The sequence below is a fragment of the Cygnus olor genome, chromosome 19 (assembly GCF_009769625.2).
Source record: "Cygnus olor isolate bCygOlo1 chromosome 19, bCygOlo1.pri.v2, whole genome shotgun sequence".
Lineage (NCBI taxonomy): Eukaryota > Metazoa > Chordata > Aves > Anseriformes > Anatidae > Cygnus > Cygnus olor.
The window spans coordinates 7,016,077-7,035,290 of NC_049187.1; the positions used below are offsets into that span (position 1 = coordinate 7,016,077).

Sequence of the window (19,214 nt, forward strand, 5' to 3'; positions counted from 1 at the left end):
CCCCAGACACCGCGCTTTGCAGAGCACTGCTGCATTGTCTCCTTCGCTGCAGGGATTAAAACCCTCAAACCAACTGCAAGAAAATGGGGGAGGGAAGTTGACTATCACACACAAAACAATGCTGTTCTCTATTTTTGCTTTAGAAATGCAATTGAAGAGCAATCTCAAGCAGCAGGGAAGCACTCGCTCCACTCCTACTGAAGCCCATCTGTTACAGCCTGCACCTCTTCATTTACATAGACAAATGATAGCTAAGAGCATTAGAAGGGATATAAAGCCTCCTGCTCTGGGGCCTCAGCCAGCCTCTAACTAGCAGCGTTAGGAAGAAATTCCCTTCTGGAAGACAATTTCCCAGCAGCAATACAGACTTTTTTTTGCACGTTTCCCTGGAAGCAGGAGGGAGCAGCCAGCGTCTATGACAGGACTGCCAATCAGATGGACTTGCGATGATGACCACAGGCTGCATTAACCCCTACAGGCTCGCTGAGTTAAGTACTGATACCTTGCCTGGATCCTGACATCCTGCCTCCTCGGGCAGTAGGATCCTACCGCTCACCCATTGTAGGAAAAAAATAAAAAGGCTTAAAATCTGGAGGGCTTTGGGATGGTTGAGGGCAGAAGAGGCAGCCACAAGGACTGACTGCCAGAGGGTGGACAAAAAGGATGATGCTCTGTACACCTCGAGGCTGGGAAGCGTGTGCTTTGTGGGATTTGGGCTTACCTTTCAGCACCATCTTTGCCTTCCTTCCCCATGGCACTGCTGTTTGAACCGGAGTCTTTGGAGTGGCCGTCTTTGACGGAGGGAGATTCCTGCAAAGAGAACAGGTTTTTCATTATTGCCTGAGGTCCCACACCACAACTAGGCTTGCGTTTACAGTCTTACTGCCTCTAAATGGCCCTTTACTGTAAATTCCTACGGAGCGGTTAAAGATTGATGCAAGTTAATGCCAAATGCCAGGAAAACACAGAAGTTAATTAGACAGGAAATTTGGGACCATCTCTGGAGACTAGTGTAATTAGTATTGTTTGCTTTTAACATTGTGAAATGATGCTGAAAGTTACAACACAAGTCAGCTGTCGTCTTGGATTTTAACCCTCTCACCACTTTTTTTTTCAGCCCTTGCAGTTGAATACACTTGTCTTTTCCTTCAATCAGAAGGGGCACAGCCAGCTCCAGGCTCCCGTTTCAGTTCCCCTCCCAGTTACAGCCCCCAAAAGACCAGACCATCTCGGGGCTGAATGCAGACTGCCCTTCCTGCTCCCCTCGTGCCCATCAGAAGAACTTCCACAACGACAAAACGTTCCCACTTCACAATTCACGGCTGGGAAACGAGGCTAACGAAAAAAGCAGTGCCATCCAAACCCAGCCTGGGAGAGCAGGTAGACAGCTCTAGGCAAATAAAAATGCAGCATTTAAAATTAGCCATTTAAAGAGAAAAATAGCCATGAATGGCAAATGGGAACATTGATCTACTGGTGCTGGAGTTCAGAGTTATTTAACGCCACGCAGAGCGGAACCTGGAGATTCAACCTGCTGAACAGACAGGACTGAAACCGCCTACACTCAGATCCAGCCTGGAAAACGCACCAGCGAGGTAAGATGTGTCAGTGGCTGCAGATTTTTTCCGGACTGTGTCTGTAAAGCCCTTTGTTTCAAAGTTCAGAACCAACTAGCGACTGCCCAAAGGGCCGGGCCTGCCTCGCTGCATCTCCTAAGGGAAGTGATGGGCGCGCTATCTCTTCAGCCATTTAACGCCAGCACAGATAAAGGTCTCGGAGACATCCTGCAGGAGAAGTGCCTTCCTAGGCGAGGGCAGGCAAGGGACCAGCACAGACCTCTGCCGCCGTTCGCTGTGACACAACAGGAAGATGGCACCTCCCTGCCGTGGAGCACACCCTGCCTCCTCTAGGAAATACCTAAGATAGGAGGCGTGAGTAAAGGAAGAAACAGCTCTAAATCACTTCGTACCCAGATGGGGAAGTAAAAGATAAAAAAAAAAAAAAAGAGGAGTACAAGGCTTCATTTATTGACGTAGGAAAGCCAAAGCCGTTACAGGAGTGAACCCGGACACAGGACCGTGCTGGTCAGAGTGCAGCTTTCTGAAGGGGAACCTCACGCAAGCAGCTCCAAACAAACAGCGAAGCGCAGGTGAGAGAGGGAGGAAGGAGAAGCCATCCCTCCATCCTGCCAGGGCTCTCCCAACCTCGACAGCCTGCTCTCCACCCCAACCAGGAGACCATCAAAGCTAGCAAGCCAGGAGAGGGCAGGCAAAGGGACAGCCGGCAAGGGGACAGGGCACCCCGGGATGTGCAGGGCTGGTACCAAGCGTGAGCTGAGCATGCACCAGGCAGCCCCTTCCCGGTGCGTGGCCCTCTCCAGGTTACTTACTCCTGCAGGGTGAGGGACCTCCCCGTTGCTCTGGCCAGAGGAATACAGATTGACGTATTCACCCTCACCAGCCTCCTCGCTGGCGTTTTCGCTCTAGGGGAGACAGGACGAAAGGAGATAGGTGACGGTGCCCCTCGCCAGCTGTTAGCGAGCGCCTGTGCCCACGCCTGGGCGGAGCGGTGCCCTGCGGCCGCTGCCACCTAGCCAGAAGCCCTGCCTCTGGCTCAGCTGCGCCTGCCTGGAGGCTGGTGTTTTCTGGTTCTCGAGCAGTATCCAGAGGGCCCCGAGCTGCAGCAGGCACTGCGTGGCAAGAGGGGACTGCGCAGGTGCCAAGCGCGCGCGAGGACTGAAGGCTGCGGCTGCTGAGCGGTCAGAGCCTGGAGCACAAGCACCCCCCGCTGCTGACACCAGGCCTGCCGCTATGTGCAGAGCAGCCCCAAAGACCCAAATGTGTCCTAAAACTGCTTCACAGCACAGGCTACAGCCATCACGCCAGGCTGAGCCAAGCTCAAGGGCTACTGGGCTGTAACAAGGACCCAAAGCAAGGAAGATGCAACAGCGAGGTCAGGTCCAAAGGGTGAAAAAAAGATCGCTGCCTCTGCAGTCTGTGTCCCTCTTCCAAGCTCTTTGAAGAGGCACCACCACCATGCACACAGCTCAGGCTCTAACCCCATCACCTGTGGGTTTTGCAGCGGAGAGGAGAGACGCTGCCTTGTACAAGAGGTGCTCAGCGAAGTAACCTGCCTGCTGGTCGGCAAAAACAGCCTGGGACTTGGAACTCACAGCAGCGCCTATCAGTGAGGGAACAGCTTTAGTCCCACCTCACCGACAGCGATGCTTTGCTCCGACTTGCGCTGCCACCACGTGCACAGCCGGTGCTGCTGGAAGAGCAGGAGCCTGGAGGAAGCAGCAGGGTTATGCACAGGAGAGCACGAGCTGAACCAAACCCACAGCTCCAGGGGCTCCCCAGTGGGAAGGGAGCAGGACAGCTATCACCAATTCCTGCCACAGCAGCAGCTGCAGGATGGAACCGCCGCTAGGAGCCTGTGTTTAGAAACTACCAACCTCACAACACCCCTTTACCTTCCTCTGGTTTGTATCACAATTGCAGGAAGCTAGAGCAACTTCTCTTCCTCTCTCCTTCACCAGCATTTGACATTTTATGTTTCCAACATAGGCATTAACATTTTCTCAAACCCATGAGGTTCATTGTTTTGTAGAAATCTTTGTATGAAATTACCTCTCTGCATTCACACACGAGTTTGGAAACCAGGCTAGATCACATCGAGCTTAAGCATGTATTAATACAAGCGACATTTCTTTAAAACAAAAACAACCCCCAGCCTTGCATTAAGGTGCATTATCATCTCTTTGGATAGTCTCACCGAAGCCGTCTGGAGAGAATCAGTGAAAGAGGTTTCAGAAGGAAGGCAGACAGGAGCATTCCCGTTAAAGCTGCTCTCCTGCGAGGAGGAGTTTGGCACATCCCCAGCGCTGGGAGACTGGCTGGCCGTGGCTGGCACCGCTAGGTCAGAGCTCTGAGACGGATGGACGGTGGGGAAAGGCGGGGTGGAGCAGGACGAGGAGGTAGAAGACAGGAAAGGAGGTATGGAGACTTGGTTGTGAGGCACAAAGTCCTGGGAGTACGACCTAAACACAGACTTGTACTACAGGACGCGGAGACGGACGACACAAACAAGGAAGATGGGAAAAGGAAGGAGACAGACAAAAGAAAAAGTAATTAGATCAGCAGCAGCTCAGCAGTGACAGCACAAGGCAATTCCAACAACGGCACCTCCCGGTCGAGAGGCGAACCCCAGCAGAGGGAGCGTTATTTTATCATCCCCCCATTCCAGCAGGAACTGCCACCTGGGCCAGCAGGCAGCTTTTTCACGGCGAGGAGAGTCCTGACACCACCAGCAGCCGGGCAGGGAAGGTGGGCAATGGTGTTTGTCTGCAGGGACCCAGCCTCAGCCGGGCAGGGGGGAAAGCCTGGGTTTCAGCACTTAATGACAACGTGCACCTGGAAGGCGCTTGGGTGGCTGAAAGGATGTGAAGCCGTACAGAAACCATGACTGTGAGCACGCTGGAAGTGTCTCAACAGAGAGAAGTACGCTGGGGATTGTTGCTTTTCTGGGCTTTTCCACAGGATCCAAATTTAAGATGCCGCTTGCTCCAACCCTGCAATTTAACAACAACTGTGTCAAGTCTGTTCCAGAACACACAGCTCCCAGTGAGAAGTGACTGGATCCCATCTTCAAAGCTACACTGAAGGATAAAGGGGATTACAACAGTAGATGCTTTTACTCCTTTCCGTCTGAGAAACATTGGGAGCAAAACTGATAATTGCCCTCAGGAGCAATGAATTCCTTATCAAACCAATCCTTTAATGCAGTGGCTCTAAAAGTCAGTTGAAGAGATGAAAAGAGATCATCTACATAAAGCTTTATTTCACTATCTCTCCTAATCATCAGATTACTGTTCAGATAATATTAAACAGGGTGCAGTGGGAGTACATTGTGCCAAGAAAAACATGAGCAATCCTCTGTCTTTTAACATCTGGTGCTAGTAAGATTTACCACCAGGGTATCTCCAAAACAACAAGAGAGCAAAGCTGACACCCACCAGAGAGAGAGAGAAGGGAAAAAAAAAAAAAAAGAAAAAAAAGACAACAATGCTAAACCTGCTGGAGAGGAGCTTTAGGAAGCATCACGTCACCCAAAAACACCGTGCTGAAATGAAGCTGTGGTGGTTGCCTGCTCGAGCAACCTGCTGCAGGACAGTGCACGGCAGAGCTCTCAGGAAGCACACGCACACCTTGCTTAAACCTGGCTGGAAAGTGACACTGCTGTGATGGTAAAAGGAAAAAAAAAAAAAAAAAGGAAACAAAGGCATGAATTGGAAAATTCAGGCTACATTTTTTCAGGGGAATTAAGCAGGTGAGAAAATCAAAGCTCCGTCCATCACCTGAGTACACCTTGGTGGTGGTTGTCGGTTTTCTTTTCCTACCTCTGAAATAGGTAAGCTTAAAAATCTGAACAGAGAACTGCCTCAGGCTTGAAGCCCGGGCAAAGAAGTTTTTCCACTACAAGCTGGAAAGGAAACAAAGGTCAACGGCTAGACTTTACCTTCCACCACCCCAATCCTCCAGCGGCTGCCCTCCGCCGTGCCTCGAGTCCGGCTGTGCTCTGGGTGCTGTCTAGGGGCCCCAGACGAATCGCGGGCCATAATACAGAGGAGCAGAGGGAGATGCTTTGGAAAGAGAGCTTAAAAGACTACTGAAGAATAATCAAAATGCAAATCCCTACCACATGCCTGTGGCTGAAAGGAGCCTGGCTCTAGGACAGGCTCCTCTCCCTTCCTGCCTGTCTCTTCACGGGTGAGCAGCCCCGGCTCCAGGGACACCGTCCGCTCGTGGTGGTGCCTCGTAACAATGACAAGTCTAATCTCCGTATTTACTTTCTGCCCGGATAAATGCTCTACATTTATTCATTTTCACTTGCATGGCACAAAACACTAAATCCCTCGTAAGACTCCAGGCTCATGACATCACCCCGGCTCAGCAGATTCATTATGCCTGCCCCGTCCCCCTGCTATTCCATGATCTCACTGCCGCTAACGCGCCAACTAATGCCCCGAGTCCTGGGCCAGTCCCCATAGAAAGAATTGGAGCAGAGCAGACAAAGAACACGGACCTCCCACCAAACACTCTTGCAATGGTGCTCAAGAAGGCGCCCAGCAAACTGCTGCCCCAGTGGTGAGATGAAACACTGCCGTAAGGGAAATGATTTTCTCCAATGGGGGCTTTATCCCAGTGCCTCCACTGCTGGGCTTCCTGCACCCTACCAGGCACCCTGCTGTCCTTCACTTTGCAGTTGATGGACATCTTCCACCGAGGACTCCCCAAAGTTACCGTCTCCGACTTGCTGAACCTGGAGAAAAAGCCAGGGCTTTGCAGGGAAGCAGCGGAGCTCATTCAGACCACGAGCAAGGGGAACTCCTGGCCTCAATTGCATCGCCTGGGGACAGCCAGGCACCCTGTGAAGGGCTCACGCTGTGCCAGGGCAGTGGCAGGGTTAGTTCAGGCCAAACGGGGGCCGGAGGCTCGGCAGCTGGTGGGCTGCGTGGTGTGCAGCCTGCAGGCTCAGCTCGCTGCTCAGGGAGATGAATTACTGCTGCTAGGGAAGGAAAATCTGCACAGCTTCTGACTTGCAGAATTTCGGAGACATTAATGCCAATTTGAAGGCAATTTAGGCCTAAATATAGCACAACTTTGCATCAATTTTAAAACTCTGAATGTGGATACGTTACTACTGACAATCTGTACACATTCATCTCCCCTTGGCCTCGCCAGTGCACCTTTCAAAACAGTATCTTGGCACGCGGTGCGTAGAAAGTACCAGCTTAAGGCCCAGGTAGCCAGGAGAACGCATTAATCTTCATGATGGGATCCGTGATCAATCACTTCACGGTGCAGACGCTCTCAGCCTGCCGTTAACAAAGGGAACAGCCCTGGGAAGCCTTTGGTGAGCTGGCATTCATTAACCAGGCTGCTCTCAGCTCCCGGTCCTGTACGGCTGCAGCTCGGAGCAGGCAGCCAGGAAGAGCCCTCCTTCCTCCCCGGCAAGCAGCTCGGGAATTCCAGCTATGCAGCCATGCTGGGACAAGAGCCAAGAATGCAGCATACTTTGAAAGTGGAAAAACACCCTGCGGTGGAGATGATGTCCATATGGCACCCATTCCTGCTGCGCCCCAGGCCAGCCCGGCCCAGCCCAGCCGGCAGCTGCAGCAGGAATTGCTGCGATGGCTTCCGCAGGGTTTGGGCGGTGTACGGCTCTGGGAAGCCGCCATCCTGTAAAATCCACGCTTATTTTGGGAGGGGAGAGTCCATTCAAGACAACTGTCATAAGCAAATTAGTCCTCCCCTGGCCCCACAAAATCACAGGCAGCAGTTTATCTTGGAAACTAATCAGTGCTTTTTAAAATACTGCTTCTTAGAGGTTTTTTGCAGGGTCGGTAAGGCCTCAGTTATGTCTGTACTGACATAACCTCCTGCTCCACGGCTTTGCTTTAGGTGAAATAATTTGAAATAATTTTTGGGAAGCTAGAAAGCAACCAGATCCTTTGAGAACCGATGTTTTCCTCTTTCCAAACGCAGACCATGCTGCCAGGCTCCTAGCAAGGGACCAGAGGACGGTCTCTCACTGCGGGGGATTCTGACCTGCGACAGCAAATGGCCAAATAGGGAGACGAGAGGGCAAAGAGAGATCCCTCTACTCTTACCAGTAAAGTGTATTTATAAAAAGCTATCTGTCACTTGGGAAGCATTCCCACAAAGCATGCTCTCAGCGAGAAGCAATCCCCTGAGCACAGCGGGAAGCCGACCTGCCCAGACCTGACAGTTTACACGCACTGACACCAGCGTAGCACACGGATCTTCCAGGGATGGCATCTTTCAACATCCCCAAGTTGCTGCCTTTGATTTTTTTGTTTTAGAACAGCTTTCCATCATTAACGGGGGCGTCACAGGATGTCCCAAAGGTCAATGACATTGGAGACGTTTATTTGGATTAGATGGCCGGAGATAAACTCTCTAACAGAAAACTTATTTTTTAAAGAGTGATGCTTCTCAACACCCCCTACGCACGGCTGACCAAGTAACAGGGAGGAAGAGTGTTTATGGGCAGTCACTGACTGCGAGCAACAGCAATCTCCATCCTAAATTCAGAGCTGAATTCAATTAAATGGCTGTCAGAGCATCTGCAGCATCAGCAGCCCCAGTCTTTACCTTTTAAGCAAAGCCTTCTCAGTCACCCTACCGACTTCTGCCAAATTAATCTGCAATCCTGCCAGACACTCCCAGATCAGATAGAGCATCAGAATTCCAAAACACGAAGCTATCAGAGGAAAGGATCAATCTTTCAGATCTCCTCTGCTAAGGCTATTAAGAGAGAAACGTGGGCAATGCGCCAGAACTGGATGCCCAAATTCTAACAGCAGAGAACTGTGTTCGCAAAACCCTGGGCGTTGCACAAACCCTAAGAATATAATTACACAGACAGCTATTGGAAAACACTTCCTATCTCATGACACAATGCTGGACTTCCAGGTACTTTTGCTAATGAGGAAGGAAATGCTCCTACAATGAATGGCTGGAAACACAGGCTGCCAACAGACCGGCTTCAAGCACTGCCACAGGAAAGGCAGTAACCCCTCGTGCCTGAATGCTTCTCGGCGAAGCCTCTGACCCGGCTGCACGGCTGACCTCGCTATTTTTAAATAGTGGTTAGCACAGCAGATGGATGGATGGGGCTTTTGTTTCCCTTGGGAAAGGGTCTCCTGGCTTCTGCATCAAAAACATAACATCTGAACTCTCCTTAAGGGAGAATTTCTTAAGGGAGGGTTTCTTATACAACCTTGCCGTGAAAATGGGTGGGGGGATGAAAACATTTGCAAGACTTACTAACCATGCTATCATGCATCTCTCTTGAAACTATCAGAACTCAATCTCATCACAAATACAGCATCAGCTCCTGTTTGTCCTGTAAACAATACCACCGTATCTGACAGATCTTTCAAAGGCAGAGCATGGAGGTGAAGACGAGACTCCTAAAGCCAGCCACACAAAAGAGTGGCATGTGGCCTGTGAAATCAGCAGGCTGACTGTTTAGAGACCTATGCAGAGACAGAGCGCAGATAAATGTAAGCGGCTGTGCTTTCCTGAGGCAGGATTCGGCGATGCTGGCATACAACAGCACTATTAATACCGCCATGCAGGCTTGCTGCGGGCAGTGGAAATGAACATAAATGCAAAAGGAACATGAAACAGGAAAGGCAAAACAATACTTAGCACTCAACAGCTGCTTAAATGGATGCAAATCTTGTTTCCCCTTTCCCTCTGCTCCAAAGTAAGGAGCCAAATCCTGCTTAGGACAGAAAGGAACTAACACACTGGGATCTCACGGTCCTGGTTTCATAGTGGCTCCCACCATCAGAGCACCATATGGATCCAAAAAACTCAGTCTCTGCCAAGGATCGGAGCTGCAGTCTGGGTTGCAGACTGGAACTGAGCTACATAAATAGGAGCAAGGTGGGGAAAACATGCAAAGCACATGTCGGAATTGCGTGCGTCTTTAAACGCTTATCTGACCCTCCTTTTCCTGAACATGCATTAACACACACACAAGAAAGAGAAACGGTTGCTGTGAATTTTCTGTGCATTTTCCCAATTTGCAACAGAACTGTGGGAACAAGTGAAAACAGAAGCGCTGAACTAGAGTTTTCATAAGGAAATCACTTATGCTTTCTGTTGGAAGCAGGCGGCCGATTTGGGTCCTTGGCAGTTACTGGAAATGGTTTTTAATTAAAAAGAAAACACAAGACAAAACAGCATTTTGAGAAAGGTAAGATATTTCCCCGTAGTGGAGGATACAGCCAAATTTCCACTAGTGGGATTTGCAGGACTCAGAGAAAACAACTGCATCCCTTGTTTCAACAAAAAGCTTCCTAGTCGTAAGTGAATGCAAGTCTCTCTGTGGTCTTTGGTGGAAACTATGTAGACAGATAGCAGTGTATCTTGTCTCCTCAATGATTTCTTCTATCAGTGCAGAGTTCCCCCACTGCCAGGAAGCCATGAGATTTGATTCCTGCCATTTGGAAACCTGCTCACCCATTTCCAGCCAACAGCACAATGAGATGAAAAGGACAGTATCTCTGTCTCACAACAGGAAGGGAGGGAGGAGATCTGCTGGGGAAAGACTTCTGCAAACCAAGTTCAGGATACGAAGCAGGATGCATTCTTATTGCATACCTCCTTCCCCACTGTCTAGCAACAGAGATTTGCTTTCAAAAGACAGGGGAATCCCTAAAATGACTCTTGACATTACGATCCAGTTGTCCCGGCAATGTGAGATTTAACGGCGTAACAGTGGGGACGATGATGCTGTGTTTCCTTACAGCATCAGCCCACGCTACAAACATGACCCTTGCTGGCACAGAGGCTAGACACGAATCAGACTCGGTGAAAAACAAACCCAACTTGCCAAACCTATGAGGTTTGATCCAGTTGCTTAAGATCTGCCTCTACCCAGTAAAAGCTATTACTTCTGACACAACTTCCTGCAAAGAAGGGAAAAGCACGATTAGTGGGTTCACAGAGCGCTGGTGGCTTCTGGGCTGCAGCAGCGTCTGCAGCTCTGAGGGGAAAGAAAAAAAGAGTCAGGATTCTGGAAAAGAAACTCACAAATTACAAATTAAGAGAGTAAAGATGGTCTGAACTCCTTCACTTTTTTTTTTCTTTTCCATTTCTTCAAAGCACCATCTGAAAAGAACTTTTTAAGCCCTACAAATCAGTAGTAAGGAGTTAGTACTTGCTCCTTTGTGCACAGGCATAATAAGGTACATGCAAAACACGGTGCTGCCTTCACACGAACAGATTGGTACGGGGCTAGGTGTTCTCCTGGGACTGACTCCTGCTGTCCACCCCAAGCCAGCCCCATGGGAACAAAAAAAAAAAGCACGGGGCACTTTCTGACACTTGGCTATGCTTGGAAATCTGCAGAGCGCTGCTCACGTTGTGTTAATGCACAGCCATTTGGTTTATTAGCTCCGACTTCCTGGCATTGACCTAAGGAGGGTTTGTGTTCACGTACAGAAGGGATAAAGATTAACGCAGGAGACGTATCATTTTGAGAGATTTGATGATCACCACTGATTATCTGGGTACGTAGGAGGTCAACCCCTCAGTTAGCTGGTGCACGGAAGGTGTGCTCTTCCTCGCATTAACTCCCCTGCTGGGACCGGTGGATTGCTAATGCTTAGCTCTTAACAGGTTTATTGCTCACCACAGTGCTCATCTGAGTGAAAGAGCAGAAAAAACGAAGACATGAGAATGACAGGAGAGCAGAGCAATGCACACGAAGTGCTCCTGGTGCAGCTTGGAGCATCCCCCATGTGAAAGGCAGCTTTGCCAGGCAATGCTCCGGAGCAGACTGCAAGAAGGGCTCCGAGGTCCTTCTCAGTGCTGGAATGCAGGGTGTCACCCTGGGAGCGATCCAAACCTTGACAGCTGTTTCACTTCTCTGTCTCATTAGGGACAGGGAAAATGGGATAAACCATGGCTGTGATACTATATGGGTCAGCTATGAAGCATGTAAGGACATTGGTATTTTGCAGCTCAGAGACAAAGAGTCACTGTCAAAGGTGTAAGATCTCATTTTTGCCTGTGAAAAAATAAACCAGCTAGAGTCATGAGCCACCACGAGATTACCATAAATTAAAGGCATTAATGGAAAAGTCACCACTTTTAATTCAGTTATTTCCTTTGTGCATTTGACAGTGCATTGCCGAACTGTTCTCGTTCCTCATGCTTCATTCATTCTCCCTTTACCAAATCCTTGCAAAAATGAGTAAGGATTTTTAATGAAGTTTTAACATTTTGTAAAATAATCTATTCAGAATAAGGTATTCCAAAGCAAGACTAGAACAGGTCAAAATAATTAAGTATGCAGTAACCATTTACATCTAACCAGGACACTTTTTAAAGTGAACGTGCCCACATATTTTTAGAACGTTATAGCATCCTATTTATAGGCTCTCAATTATAACAAAAATAGTGAAGTGCTTTTACCTGGTCTTACACTTCTGTTATCTTTGCAAGGACCGCTATCAAACAGAAAGCTGTACAATTCAGAACTTTCGCATTATTTCAATTTTTAAAACTGTTTTCCACAGACTCATGCAAGCAGTAACCTTACCACACCTCAGCCTTTCCAGCTTTGCAGCACAATTATGATACTGCTCTCTCTCCTACAAGTGGAAGCTGAAAGCTTTAATTCATGGCTTGTGAAGTAACTCTACTTGAATACTTTCTTCTTCAGCCCCAGCTAATAACATCATTGCTATTCATTTTTAGAGAACGAGTAAGCGTTGAAATGCAAAGACAGCAGTGACAGTGTGAGGATACAGTTTTCAAATATTTAGTATTAAACTAATTGAAACATTCCTGAATTTTCTTAACTGTTGCCTGATAATTTCTCCAGAATAAATCTAATTTACTAAATGTCCAAGCTACTGTTAAAAAATAATCTATTCTCAGCTGTCATCAGGCAGGCAATCAGCACAGAACCATACAGCCCTACATGCAAGCGCTCCTCACACTGTTGAGCTGTTGGAATCCCATGGTTCGATTTAATTTCATTACATTAACACTTCGTTATTGCTACCATTTAATTTAAGCAGCTGATCACAGATTTAAGTGGTACTTTAAGATTATTATTTCAATTTAAATCATTTTAGGCTCCTCCTGCGGTTCTCTTTTCAGACCAGAGCTGCAGGAGAAGAAACCCTGCTCATTCGTCAGCAAACCATACAAGCTTACAGAGATTGTTTGGGACCAGGGGGACGTGAAGGGAAGCAGACAAGCAAATACAAGATGAAAGATGTGGTAGAGGCCATCTTCCAGAGAAAAAAAATTAAGGAGCTGTGTGGCCACTGTTCCATGCATTTGCCTAAATCCGTGTACTTCAGGGATGGCGGCTCGTTATTCCTCCAAAGGCCAGATTCACACGGCAGCATTTAATCGACTCATCCACATCGCTGACGTTATGCAGCAGAACAAAAAGACTTGGCAGTTTCAGCGTGCAGCCTGGGGAACATGTAGGTCATGGGAGTGTGCCTTAGCACACAGGCCTGGTCTCCTCTGCCAGTCCCTGTCCACAAACGTGAATCCAGATGTGGATACACAGTAATGAAAGCTGCATCTGCCCCGCATTTCATTTAATAAGATTTACACACCATTTTTATCACCTGGCTGCTTACTACTGAGTTCCAAAGCCCCCAAAGAACTTTTCTCTTTACGCAGAACATAAGCACAGGTTGGCATACGAGCATTTAATCACCGGCACAAATACACACACGTTACAGAAGTGCAGAAAGCAACTCACCGAGTGCACAGGAAAGGAGCTGTGCCGGTTGAGAAAGGAGTTAGAGACTGACATAGTGAGGCCCTGAGTGGCACCGGTGTCCTCGGGGGTGAAGGGCACTTTAGTTTGCTGGACACAGTAGGAGACAGAAGGGAAAGAAGAGGCAGCATAGGAGGCCTGCTGAAGACGGGGAAGAAAGCGAGAGACAGAAGAAACAAAGAAAGAAAGCATAGAAAAGCTATGAATAAAGGGTAAGAAATGCTAACAGTAAAACAATGCATATAATGGCTTGCTAAGCAAACAGCTATTCATACAGTTCATCAGCGCCAGACACACTGATACACCCTTCTTGAGCTCAGGAGGCATGACAAAAATCACAGTTCGAATCGTCTTTGTTTCACAAATCCCCTAAAAATAAACGCCCACCTCCCCCTCCCAGTTCACCTGTGGACAGCTGCTGGAAGGCAGGCCGGCTGCTCCACGCCGCCCTTTTTGCCCCATAACAGTGGGGACAGATGCCCAAAGGAGCAGGTATGGGCACGAGCTGCTGCCCAGCAGGGCCCTGGCTCTTCCTTCTGGCTGTTAAGCAGCCATCTCGTGCAGACTTCTAGCTTTTTTTTAGGCAATCTGCAGACTGAAAACTCAGGACTCTCCAGGGTGGTCTACGGGCCTTCACGGGTGCTGTGGGGATACTGGATAAAAACGATGCCCACTGAGTTTTCAGTCTGACTCAAAATTATACATTGTTTGCACAAGAGGGAGATATTACGCAGCAAATAATAAATACTATCAGGAATTTCACCTGAATTCACTGCAGTAAGGGGCTGAGGGAGGCTAAGCTGTACCTAGGCTTTCTCAGCCCTGACTTGTCGAATATAACGTGCAAATATTTTATATACAAGAAATGAAACTTGCAAGAAAGGACTTCCTAATTATTATTTTAGAGAGAAGTCCATCCAGCAAACCTTCCCTGCTGCTGGAGCAGCTGATGTCCACACGATCTGCTGTTTCAGGATCTCCCTGGGCAGCAGGACCAGAGGAACAATAGAGTCTGATGGCTTTTACAGTGATTGCTGAATGAGCCATTGTCTGCTCGCACCACTCTCCCAGCTGAGAGACGAAGGTAGGGGCACAAGGTTGCATTTTAAGAAACTTCTGCTTCAGGCAGAGCATCACCTTGATAATATCAAGCCTGCAAGACTACAAGAATGCCTGGAAGGCAAAACAGTGACATTTTGGCTGCCCAGATAATGATTAAAGGGCAGCAAAGAAATGTTTTGCTTCAGCTGACAAACTCAAAAAAGGAGCTGAATTTCCCTTCCACACAATAATGATCACAGTAATAAACAATTATTAGGACCCAGCTTGAAATCTGTGCTTTGCTACATACCCGACATGACCATGCAGAGACCATGTCATCATTAGGAACTGTCACTAGGGCACGGTCACCTCTAAGAGGAGGTAGGGCAAGGGACTACAAGGGACCGTGCAAGGATCTCTCTGACAAGGGGACCAGAGCCCCTGGGGAAGTGCCTGATCCTTCAGAGAGGAGTCCTGAAGAGCCTTCTGTATCCCTAAAAATTGGATGGGTCGGGGCATTTAAGGTTTCACCCCCACAAAGCAATAATGCATAATACTCAGTTTACTTAACATTTGGCCAGGAATGTTACTTCATTTTTTAGGACTCCTATCTGTGTCAAAGGAATGCAGTTATGCGAATTCCCGCACTGGAACTCTATGTAGCTTTTCCCATTTCATTAAAAAGTAGCTCTCTGGGACAGTCAAACTTTAGCACAGATAACAGCAGCACATATTGCAACAGTTGCTCTCACGATGGTAAGAGCGTGGCTCTGCTCCAACATCTCCTCCTGTTTTATTAAAGCCATGGCCAATGTCAGTCAAATAGCATCGACAAAAAAGATGCATTTTAAAAACATTTTAGCTCTTCTTTAAAAAAGGTAATATAAAGAATAATATAAACAAACCCCCTAAGGTTGGAGTTAAAAAAGTGCAAAGAAAAAAAGGCTCTTAAAAAGAAATAGGACAAAATCTGTTTTATTTCAGCCACTGAGGCTGGAAATAAAACTGCTGCTGCCGTCGCTGAGGCCAGGGCTTCATCCCCCACGTGGAAAATGGGGCTCACCGTAGTGTTCAACTCAATGCACATACACTTGTGGACGTGCCTTTATGTGCCAGTAGGCTGAAATGGCCAAAAGATCACAGTGAAATTCCATTCTTCAGAAGGCAATTAACACTCTCATTAAATGCAAATAAATGAAACAATTTCACCAAACAAGCCAAACCGAAACAAACTGAAAAAGCACCACCAAAGCCCTGGGGCACACAAAGGCAGGGGTGCCACTGGCTCCTACAGCCACAGAACTGTGCAAACCAGGTAAAATCCTGAATCTCACAAGGGGGCTGATGTGGGGAAAACACACACGAGTTAAATAATGGCTGTACCAAGGTTCTGTGGCTCTGGCAAAGACTGAGCCATAAAAGCAGTGATTATGTTTAAATGGTTATTATTAGTGGCATCCTTGACAACAAATTCAAAACAACATTGGGAACAACAGTGCAGCAATCTCTCAAAAATTGTGTTGCCCAGCGTGTCAAAATCTTCAAAGCACTCGTCATTACAAAGCCTCCAGTCTGGCACAGATTCAGCCGTGCCATGTGGAAGACTAACATTTCATTTTCAGGGCATTTCAGGACTTTCAGAGCTGACGGAGAACAGTCTGAACGCAGGGTTAGAAAGGAGCACAGGAGCTCAAAGTAGATGATGCAAAATGCCTAAAAACGTGTTAACAAGATGGCAAGGAACACGAGGTGGACGACACCAATGAGACATCCATCCTCCCACAACCGCAGCCCGTCAGAAGGAGAGGCAGCAAACCCAGAGCTGCTCCCACGAGGCTGCTGCGCCCTGCTGGGGAGGGCACCACGGATGTCACTCACCAGCTGCCGCTGTTTTGGTGGGAGAGCGGGTGGAGGTGCCAGGTCTTGAGAGGGTTCTAAGCTGATGAAGGAGTCGTTGATGCCATAGACTTCCCTGAGGTGCTTGTTCTTCTGCTGGTAGATGTGCTCGTTCTGCGGGGTCTGGTAGAACATGGATGGCTGCGGCTCTGAGTAGTCTTCCACAAACTGCATGTAGGCCAGCACTGCAACACAAAAAGGTCACGCTCACTGCTTCTGGTCTGCGTGCTGCAGCCTGCCCTGCCCCAAGCAGGCTCGGCGCCCACCCTCGGAATAAATAGGAGCGATGCCACGCTGTTCTTGCAGCTGGGCTTTGCTTCAGGGCAGCGGCAGCAAGGCATCTGCGGTACCTCGCACAGCAGGTTGCCGTTCACCTTGGAGGAGAAGAATCTGTGAGCTTCCCATCCTGCAAGCCAGCACACAATGAGAATTGTCGCAGGCCACAAACGAATTTGGCGCCGGTTTTGCTTAAACCAGTGATGTCTCCAAATAGCTACCTGAGGAGTTTGACTTACCAACTCTCAGCCCAAACCCCTTCCTCGTGTAACCTGGGGCAATTTGGGGAATATTCCTCAACAGCTGATGCCCCAGGTCACCAAAAGAAAGAGAATGACTTCGGTCTGCTTTTAGGAGACACAAATCACCTCGCACAAAGATGCAACCTTAACAGCAAAGCTGTAATAATTCCTGTGCCTACATAAGTCTCCTATCTGTAGTTAGCATGATTTCTAGAATGAGAGGGCTTGCAGTCCTTCCCCAGCCTAGCAGCTGATCAAACTTACTGGAAAACACCTGCCTCCAAGACTGGGCGTACCTGTCCCTCAGCTATTCATGTGCCACTGCTGGCACAAGAGTCTAGCCTTTTAGAAGTGCCACTGACCTCACTCTCCTCCTTCATGAGCTCAAATCCAACATCCTTCGCTCCTGTCCCTTTCTAAAGCATCTTCACATCCAAATTTGCAACTGAATCCAGCTGATTCTAAAGCACTTCTGAGATGCAGTTTGATGGAAGTTTTAAATGGGATCAAATCTCATTCGGGGCACATTTGCATCTGTAAAATATCCTTCAAAAATCTATGAAAAAGCACACAGGTCTGCCTGCGTAGCTCTGAGAAAAGATTAGCTTCTGCTGCAGTATTTTAGTGTGGAAGAGGGAGAAAGACACCCAGGAGCACCGGAAGACTACTACAAAACCCCAGAATTATTATGTAATAAATGGAAATTAAATAAATAACTTTAATCTACATACCTGCAAACTGGAGCAACAGTTGTAGTTAAGTGTCATAAAAAGAACTAACAAGGGCCTTCTTGTAAATATGCTGTCAAGCACAACACACCTGATCATTCACTCCCCACCCCAATAAAAATGCGCTTGTCAGTTTCTGTAACTTTGGTCTTTAGGAGGCGATTACTCAGCTTCTGCTAGCACTTTAGTTGTACAGCTGAAATGCACGGATGGCTTCAGTGAGAGCTATAAATGCAGCGACCACAGGGCAGCGTTTGCACATCATGAAGCTGGTTCCCGTACTAGCTCCAAGGCAAACCCCCCGTTCACCTGTCAATGAGAGATACAGGCCAGCCTGCTTCAAACAGGATGCAGCCGTGCGAATGTGTCGGCAGGAAGGAGTCGCTTTGCACCTGTCTTTTGCACCTTTTTTCAGATTTCCTCCAGTATTTTAAATTTTGCTTAGAAATGGAGCTAACGCAGCTGCCCCTTCCCACAGAATGCTATCCCTCCTCCAGAAAACAGAATAAAGAAAAAAAAAAAAACAGAGTGCAGGAAAGCTCAGCTGGTACATTTCAATCCCAACCGGCAACACCTGCTGTCCCTGTCCTGTGACCCCACACAGGGCTGCCAGCGGACAACCTGTCTGTGTCCCGCAGCTCTGCCAGCTCCTGCAGAGCTCCGCCAAGGCTGCTGCAATTCTGACCTTCGGCACCCCTGCCATGTGCGCCTTGCTCCTCTTGCTCCTGGCTTCCCAGCATTGCACCAAGATGTAAGTCACCATCCTTGCTGGTTTAAACCATTCCTCTTGGATTGGAGTCTTGGTACAGAAAATACAGAATTACTATAATAATGTTTTTGAGTATCTGCAATTCAGCTGACTCAGGTATTCCCATTAATACCTGCGCCCCAAAAATGCCTTGGTATCACACAACAACTTTGGAGGGTAAGTTCTGAGATATTTCTATAGCAGCAAAAGTGAACTAAGGATCAAGACTCCTTGGAGAAGGGTGGAGGACAAGAGCTCGAGGGAAAAGGCCACATTTTGAGAGCTCATCAACTGATTAGGACAAAAGCCAAGAACTTGGGCTTGGCAATGCCGGTATAATGCAGCTGAAATTGCTAAATTGAGACCAAGCCTTTGTGCAGAGTTACCTACAAAAACAGTGCTACACTTAGTGCTCAGATCCGAAGACAACGCTCGGGATCAGTACCTGAGTTCCTGGGTTCAGAAGCCTGTTTGGCAGCACGGACTTGGGAAGTGTTGGTGGAAAGGGTAACACATTAGATACTTGCGTAAAATTGAATTACTGTAATTCAAGGTAGGAAGCCTGAATGCTGCTGAGAGCCTTAACTCAATCTGTAAGGGAATAATGAAGAGCTCTTTTATCTCGGCTCTTTATTAGGCTAATGCATCCCATTGCCAGGGCAGCTCCCGTGCCCTGCTTGTTACTACTCGTCCGAGGCAGGCAAGCATGTCTCTGCTTCTGCTTTGTCTTCAACTCTGTTTTTAGGTGAAGCAACAAACAGTTGGGATGGTGAAATACAAACCTGGCTCAGAAGTAGGGACTGCAGAGCGTAAATTAAAATAGGCATCGTTAAAATGCTGCCCGTCTTCAGCAGGATACTAAGGCAGCACTCCTGAGGCTGCTGTTTGCGAAGGGTCTTCTCTCTCCCCTCCCCTCCCCTCCCTGGTGTGGTT

The 19,214-nt window shown here is 48.2% G+C and overlaps 1 protein-coding gene across 10 annotated transcripts in view; it reads right to left on the reverse strand.

The window, feature by feature from the left end:
- The window catches only part of RAPGEF1 (Rap guanine nucleotide exchange factor 1), an 86,074-nt gene that overhangs the window by 12,032 nt on the left and 54,828 nt on the right, over positions 1–19,214 (reverse strand). For 3 of the 10 annotated variants that reach the window (XM_040531743.1, XM_040531745.1, XM_040531746.1), the window contains 5 exons: positions 16,270–16,472; positions 13,333–13,491; positions 3,775–4,056; positions 2,390–2,482; positions 722–810 (listed from right to left, as the gene is read on the reverse strand). In XM_040531743.1, the coding sequence (XP_040387677.1) occupies positions 722–810; positions 2,390–2,482; positions 3,775–4,056; positions 13,333–13,491; positions 16,270–16,472 (826 nt within the window). The remainder of the gene's footprint in view (positions 1–721; positions 811–2,389; positions 2,483–3,774; positions 4,057–13,332; positions 13,492–16,269; positions 16,473–19,214) is intronic. The other 7 variants (XM_040531744.1, XM_040531748.1, XM_040531747.1 and 4 more) reach the window with 7 other exon arrangements.